This window comes from Lethenteron reissneri, unplaced genomic scaffold, assembly GCF_015708825.2.
Source record: "Lethenteron reissneri isolate LAM-NWPU_2019-01 unplaced genomic scaffold, ASM1570882v1 scaffold_711, whole genome shotgun sequence".
Classification (NCBI taxonomy): domain Eukaryota; kingdom Metazoa; phylum Chordata; class Hyperoartia; order Petromyzontiformes; family Petromyzontidae; genus Lethenteron; species Lethenteron reissneri.
The window spans coordinates 1-7,994 of NW_026892233.1; the positions used below are offsets into that span (position 1 = coordinate 1).

Here is a 7,994-nt window from a genome sequence, read left to right on the forward strand (position 1 = left end):
TCGGGAAGACAGCGTCTGAATGGGTCTGAATGAGACTCTGTCTCCCCGACAGACCTGGTCTTCACTGAGGACGGCTGCTTGCGTTGTGGCCGAAGCGTCGTGAGAATTATTTTATTATGTTTTATTTCATTATTTTATTACTTCCCTTCTACGTGGTGACTTTACCGATAGAACCAAGAAGGCGTTGCAGACTTTCGCCAAACAGAACCGTTAGATCGCGTAAAGTCACGTAGAAGGGAAATAATAAAATATAAATATAAAACATAATAAAATAATTCTCACGACGTTTCGGCCACAACGCAAGCAGCCGTCCTCAGGTGTGAAAACCACAGCAAGAAAATTTGAAGAAAATTCTCGCCGTGATTTTCACACTGATGATGAAAATTTGAAGAAAATTTCTTGCCGCGGTTTTCACACCTGATGATGAAAATTCGAAGAAAATTTCTTGCCGTGGTTTTCACACCTGATGATGAAAATTCGAAGAAAATTTCTTGCCGTGGTTTTCACACCTGATGATGAAAATTTGAAGAAAATTTCTTGCCGCGGTTTTCACACCTGATGATGAAAATTCGAAGAAAATTTCTTGCCGCGGTTTTCACACCTGGTGATGAAAATTCGAAGAAAATTTCTTGCCGTGGTTTTCACACCTGATGATGAAAATTCGAAGAAAATTTCTCGCCGTGGTTTTCGCACCTGATGATGAAAATTCGAAGAAATTTTCTTGCCGTGGTTTTCGCACCTGATGATGAAAATTCGAAGAAAATTTCTTGCCGTGGTTTTCACACCTGATGATGAAAATTCGAAGAAAATTTCTTGCTGTGGTTTTCACACCTGATGATGAAAATTCGAAGAAAATTTCTTGCCGTGGTTTTCACATGATGATGAAAATTCGAAGAAAATTTCTTGCCGTGATTTTCACACCTGATGATGAAAATTCGAAGAAAATTTCTTGCCGTGGTTTTCGCACCTGATGATGAAAATTCGAAGAAAATTTCTCGCCGTGGTTTTCGCACCTGATGATGAAAATTCGAAGAAATTTCTTGCCGTGGTTTTCGCACCTGATGATGAAAATTCGAAGAAAATTTCTTGCGTGATTTTCGCACCTGATGATGAAAATTCGAAGAAAATTTCTTGCCGTGGTTTTCGCACCTGATGATGAAAATTCGAAGAAAATTTCTTGCCGTGATTTTCGCACCTGATGATGAAAATTCGAAGAAAATTTTTGCCGTGTTTTCACCTGATGATGAAAATTCGAAGAAAATTTCTTGCCGTGTTTTCGCACCTGATGAAGAAAATTCGAAGAAAATTTCTTGCCGTGGTTTTCACACCTGATGATGAAAATTCGAAGAAAATTTCTTGCCGTGGTTTTCGCACCTGATGATGAAAATTCGAAGAAAATTTCTCGCCGTGGTTTTCGCACCTGATGATGAAAATTCGAAGAAATTTCTTGCCGTGGTTTTCGCACCTGATGATGAAAATTCGAAGAAAATTTCTTGCCGTGGTTTTCACACCTGATGATGAAAATTCGAAGAAAATTTCTTGCTGTGGTTTTCACACCTGATGATGAAAATTCGAAGAAAATTTCTTGCCGTGGTTTTCACACCTGATGATGAAAATTCGAAGAAAATTTCTTGCCGTGATTTTCACACCTGATGATGAAAATTCGAAGAAAATTTCTTGCCGTGGTTTTCGCACCTGATGATGAAAATTCGAAGAAAATTTCTCGCCGTGGTTTTCGCACCTGATGATGAAAATTCGAAGAAATTTTCTTGCCGTGGTTTTCGCACCTGATGATGAAAATTCGAAGAAAATTTCTTGCCGTGATTTTCGCACCTGATGATGAAAATTCGAAGAAAATTTCTTGCCGTGGTTTTCGCACCTGATGATGAAAATTCGAAGAAAATTTCTTGCCGTGATTTTCGCACCTGATGATGAAAATTCGAAGAAAATTTCTTGCCGTGGTTTTCGCACCTGATGATGAAAATTCGAAGAAAATTTCTTGCCGTGGTTTTCGCACCTGATGAAGAAAATTCGAAGAAAATTTCTTGCCGTGGTTTTCACACCTGATGATGAAAATTCGAAGAAAATTTCTTGCCGTGGTTTTCGCACCTGATGATGAAAATTCGAAGAAAATTTCTCGCCGTGGTTTTCGCACCTGATGATGAAAATTCGAAGAAAATTTCTTGCCGTGGTTTTCACACCTGATGATGAAAATTCGAAGAAAATTTCTCGCCGTGGTTTTCACACCTGATGATGACGATTGCTGCTTGTGTTGCAGTCGAAACGTCGTGAGAAATTTTATTGTTTAATATTTTTACTATTTTATTCTTTCCCTTCTACGTGTACGCAGCCAACCACAACAATCTAAACGCACCAAGCAGTTCTAACCGAATGAGTTAATCAACCGCGACGATTTAAAAGTGCCATCCTCATAACGGTTGGGGGTGGCGGTCCCGCCCCAAGCGGATTTGCCGACGTGCGGTCTGGTTTGCGTTGGTGGTGGTGTTCGTTCGATTGATTCTGGTGGTGTGTGGTTCTAATGAGGTGGGTGCTGGTGGCGGTGTCTGTCACTCTGTCGTCTCTCTGTCTCTCCCCCTCCTCCTCCTCATCATCGTGCCCCTACCGCTTTATCGCTGGCCGCTCGCTTTGCACGCTCGTGTGTGGTGGGTCCATCGCAAAAACCTTCGCCTGATCTTAACCCTCCTCCCTACCTACCTCATCGCGTCGGCTTCGATCCCCACGAACCCTCCGCCTTGGGCTTTTATCTCTGAACCTTTAAACGCTGAAACCTCGACTAACAACAACAAAAAACAACGCTGAGACCGTTTTTCAAAATGCTGAACCCCGCGAACTCTGAACTCCAAACCTCTTAACCCCTGCCGTGTGACCTCTAACCTCTGACCTCTCCGCACCCACCCCCCCCCCCCCCACATCTCACGCGACCGCCTTAACGGAACGACGCTAACCAACAACCGCTACTCCCCGCTTGGCTGCCCCCCGCCCCCCCAAACAACACTACTACTACTACACAATGGGGGGCCCCCCCACCCCCACCCTACCCTACCCCTTGCCCCCCCCCTCCCCAATTGCAGAAAGACCGTGCGAAAGTGGGGGGCAACCGAGACATTCGTAATGTGCGCAAGGCCAAAAACCGCCGCCAGGACTGGGAGCGCCTCAAAATGGGAAAGGAGTTCATAGCGGACAGCAAACTGCTGCTGCTGCAGCAGCAGGGGTCTGTGGGGGGGGGGGGGAGTATGAGAGAGTGGGGGGGGAGGGGGGGGGGTGAGAGAGTGGGGGGGGACTGAGAGTGGGGGGGGGGGGAGTGTGGCGGGAGTGTGAGAGTGGGGGGAGTGGGGGGGGGTATGTGAGAGAGTGGGGGGGGAGTGAGGGGGGGGAGTGTGAGAGAGGGGGGGTGGTGAGAGAGTGTGAGAGAGTGGGGGGGTGGTGAGAGAGTGGGGGGGAGTGTGAGAGAGTGGGGGGTGGTGAGAGAGTGTGAGAGAGTGGGGGGGTGGTGAGAGAGAGTGGGGGGGTGGTGAGAGAGTGGGGGGGAGTATGAGAGAGTGGGGGGGGGAGGGGGGGTGAGAGAGGGGGGGGTGGTGAGAGAGTGGGGGGGGTGAGAGAGAATGTTGTAAGCCCCATGTGTGTGTACACTGTGTAGTAGTGTTGTAAGCACTGTGTGGTGTGTACACTGTGTGTGTGTACACTGTGTGTGTGTGTGTACACTGTGTGTGTGTGTACACTGTGTGTGTGTGTGCACACTGTGTGTGTGTGTGTGCACACTGTGTGTGTGTGTGCACACTGTGTGTGTGTGTGCACACTGTGTGTGTGTACACTGTGTGTGTGTGTACACTGTGTGTGTGTGTACACTGTGTGTGTGTGTACACTGTGTGTGTACACTGTGTGTACGCTGGTGTAGTAGTGTTGTAAGCACTGTGTGTGTGTGTACACTGTGTGTGGTACACTGTGTGTGTGTGTACACTGTGTGTGTGTGTGCACACTGTGTGTGTGTGTACACTGTGTGTGTAGTACACTGTGTGTGTAGTACACTGTGTGTGTAGTACACTGTGTGTAGTAGTGTTGTAAGCACTGTGTGTGTGCACTGTGTGTGTGTGTGTACACTGTGTGTGTGTGTACACTGTGTGTGTGTGTGTACACTGTGTGTGTGTGTGTACACTGTGTGTGTAGTACACTGTGTGTAGTAGTGTTGTAAGCACTGTGTGTGTGTGTACACTGTGTGGTGTGTGTGTACACTGTGTGTAGTAGTGTTGTAAGCACTGTGTGTGTAGTACACTGTGTGTGTAGTACACTGTGTGTAGTAGTATTGTAAGCACTGTGTGTGTGTATACTGTGTAGTTTTATTGTAAGCACTGTGTGTGTACACTGTGTGTACATTGTGTGTGGTGTGTACACTGTGTGTACATTGTGTGTGTGTACACTGTGTACATTGTGTGTGTGTAGTACATTGTGTGTGTAGTAGTATTGTGTACACTGTGTGTGTTTGTACACTGTGTGTACACTGTGTATGTGTGTGCATTGTGTGTGTGTATACACTGTGTGTGTGTATACACTGTGTGTAGTAGTATTGTGTACACTGTGTGTGTGTACACTGTGTGTACACTGTGTGTGTGTGCACTGTGTGTGTAGTACACTGTGTGTGTAGTAGTAGTATTGTGTACACTGTGTGGTGTTTGTGTACACTGTGTGTGTAGTACACTGTGTGTGTAGTAGTATTGTGTACACTGTGTGTGCACTCTGTCTGTGTGTACACTGTGTGTGTGTATACACTGTGTGTAGTAGTATTGTGTACACTGTGTGTGTGCACTCTGTGTGTACACTGTGTGTGTATACACTGTGTGTGTGTATACACTGTGTATGTAGTAGTATTGTGTACACTGTGTGTGTGTGAACAGCTCTGGGACCAGTGAGCCAACGACTTCTCCCGTACCTCCATCCATGGCACCGCCCCCTCGCCCCTGGACGGCCAATCGGCTTACAGCTCGCCCGGGTATGGGCACGGCCAGGCCTTCAACGGGGACCTGCCGCCTCCACCCCCAGCCGATTATAGGTAACGTGTGTGTGTGTCTGTGTGTGTCTGTGTGTACACTCAGCCTTAAATGAGTACCTGGTGCGGTGTGTAAACATCGCCACTAGGGAGACAAAGGCGGTCGGGCGTGGTGCTGGCCACCCACCCCTCGTGTGCCGTTCCGGCCTTCATAGGTGCTCGCTAACAGCACTTGCCTCTACAGTCTGTTCAGGCTATACGGGGAATCTTTGTCTTTTGTGTCTGTCTGTGTGTGTGTGTCTGTGTGTGTGGTCTGTATCATCTTCGCCGGTTGGAAACATTTAGGCTGGCCTGCCTACAATCCATCCTGGGTTTAACCTGCAGGCTGGATTGTGTGAGGAGCTCACAAATCCTTTAAAGATCTGGACAAAGTCCCATTGGTGAACTTCTCCGGTAGGCAAGGTTGCGTTGGCTGGGTCGTTTAGCCCGCATGCCCAGCCACCGCATGCCTAAACAGCTTTTGTTGCTGCTGTTGCTGCCGCTGCTGTTGCTGCTGCTGCTGTTGTTGCTGCCGCTGCTGTTGCTGCTGTGCTGTTGTTGCTGCCGCTGCTGTTGCTGCTGCTGCTGTCAACCACCAGCCGACGTCTCCGTTGACCTCACACCCGTCTCCTCCCCACCTCCCTCCTCCCCCACAGCACGGCAGACTCCCACCCCAGCCCTCTGCACCCTCCAACCTCCTCCCCCTTCCCACCCTCCGTCCCTCCGCCCCCTCCGCCCATGTCCTGGAGCTCTCCCGGCGGCGGAGCGGGAGGGGGAGGGCCCAGGCGACCCCCCCTCCCCCGCCCCCGCCCCCTCCCCCGCCCCCACCCCCCGGACCCTTCGGACACCCGGCGGGTGTCGTCGCCGCGGGGTCCACGCCGCCATCGGGGGGGGTCTTCGGCGCCCCCGCCGGAGGCCCCGTCGGCGGGGGCCACTCGCTGCTGTTGCCGCCGGCGCCACCGCCACCGCCGCCACCGCTGCCTCCGCCTCTCCCGGTGGGTGGTGGTGGCGGCTACGGTGGTTTTGGTGGTTTTGGCGGCGGTGGTGCCGCACCGCCACCGCCGCCGCCACCGCCGCCGCCGCCGATGATGACGGCCATGGACGGGGGCTACGGCAGCCGCATGGCGGCGGCGGCGGCGCCTCCGGCCGCTCCGCCGTTGCCGCCGGTGACGTGCGGCACGGGGGTTGCGGTGGAGGGAGCGGCAAGCGAGGAGGGCAGTGCACGCAGCGACCTGCTGGACGCCATCAGACGCGGTAACGCCGCCACTAACTACCGCTACCGCCACCCACTACCACTACCGCTACCACCCACTACCACCACTACCCACTACCACTACTGCCACTACCCACTACCGCTACCACCCACTACCACCACTACCCACTACTACTACCGCTACCGCCACCCACTACCACTACCGCCACCACCCACTACCACCACTACCCACTACCACTACTGCCACTACCACTACCACTACACTACCACTAACCCACTACCCACTACCACTACTGCCATACCCACTACCACTACCCACCAGCACTACCACCACTACCCACTACCACTACACCCACTACCACTACCACTACCCACTACCACCACTACCCACTACCACTACACCCACTACCCACTACCACTACCACCACTACCCACTACCACTACACCCACTACCCACTACCACCACTCCCACTACACCCACTACCCACTACCACTACCACCACTCCCACCACTACCACCCACCCACCCACTACACCCACCACTATCGCTACCACCACCCACCACCACCACCCACCCACTACCACCGCCACCACCACCCACCACCACCACCCACCCCACCCACCAGCACCACCCACCCACCTCCACCTGCTGTAGGAGGGAGTGAGATGGAGCAGATGAGATTAGTCCACACACACACAGTTTCCAAATCTACAGCAGCAGGCATCGTCAGGGTCGGGATCGAACCCACGACCTCCTGCGTACCAGGCGAGGTAGTTAACATCTCCTAGCCACCCTGATGATGATGATGATGAGAGAGACGCAAACTCCAAATCTAAAGCAGCAGGCATCGTCAGGGTCGGGATCGAACCCACGACCTCCTGCACACACCAGGCGAGTAGTCAACATCTCCTAGCCACTGTGATGATGATGAGAGAGAGAGATGCAAACTCCAAATCTACAGCAGCAGGCATCGTCAGGGTTGGGATTGAACCCACGACCTCCTGCGAGGTAGTTAACATCTCCTAGAACGACTGCGCGTGTCCCCCTGTCCGCTGCCCCCTCGCTCGCTCACGCCTGCCCTGCCCTGCTGCCCCCCCCACCCCCCACCCCCCCACCCCCCCAGGCATCCAGCTGAAGAAGGGTCAGGACAAAGCGGACCAGGACGCCAAGCGGCAGGCCGCGGGGAACGACGTCGCCGCCATCCTGTCGCGGCGCGTCGCTGTCGAGTACAGCGACTCGGACTCGGACACGTCGGAGTTCGGCGACGGAGACTGGTCCGACTGAGACGAGCGGAGAGAGGGGGGCACGTGTGGGGTGAGACACGTGTGGGGTGAGACACGGTGGGGTGAGACACGTGTGGGGTGAGACACGTGTGGGGTGAGACACGTGTGGGTGAGAAACGTGGGGTGAGACACGTGTGGGTGAGAGACACGTGTGGGGTGAGAGACACGTTTAGAGGGACACGGGGAGAGAGACACGGGGAGAGAGTTCGGGGAGAGACACGGGGAGAGACACGGAGGAGAGAGACACGGGAGAGTACGGGGTTAGAGAGCACGGGTAGAGGGACACGGGGAGAGGGACACTGAGAGAGAGACACGGGGGAGAGACACGGGGAGAGACACGGAGAGAGACACGGGGAGAGAGACACGGGGAGGGAGACACGGGTGGAGAGACGCGGGTGGAGGGACGGGGAGAGAGACACGGGGAGGGGACAGGGGAGAGAGACACGGGAGGGAGACA

General features: G+C 52.7%; 1 protein-coding gene and 1 long non-coding RNA gene across 2 annotated transcripts; both read left to right on the forward strand.

Annotated features, from left to right (window-relative positions):
- Positions 1-3,096: 3,096 nt before the first annotated feature.
- Positions 3,097-5,798, forward strand: LOC133340079 (uncharacterized). The gene is made up of 3 exons (XR_009754826.1): positions 3,097-3,232; positions 4,911-5,065; positions 5,698-5,798. It is a non-coding gene; the product is annotated as an uncharacterized LOC133340079 (long non-coding RNA).
- A 50-nt stretch (positions 5,799-5,848) lies between these two features.
- On the forward strand, positions 5,849-7,550 carry LOC133340077 (actin-binding protein WASF3-like). The gene is made up of 2 exons (XM_061548144.1): positions 5,849-6,295; positions 7,378-7,550. Exons 1-2 carry the CDS (start codon positions 6,127-6,129, stop codon positions 7,536-7,538), a joined length of 330 nt encoding a protein of 109 aa, XP_061404128.1. The 5' UTR covers positions 5,849-6,126; the 3' UTR covers positions 7,539-7,550.
- Positions 7,551-7,994: the final 444 nt, after the last annotated feature.

What these genes read in the sequence shown, in the direction of transcription:
- LOC133340077 (XM_061548144.1), top strand. Translation starts at nt 6,127, where the DNA reads ATGATGACGGCCATGGACGGGGGCTACGGCAGCCGCATGGCGGCGGCG. An exon ending in GCTGGACGCCATCAGACGCG is followed by an intron (nt 6,296 to 7,377) that starts GTAACGCCGCCA and finishes CCACCCCCCCAG; the next exon opens with GCATCCAGCTGAAGAAGGGT.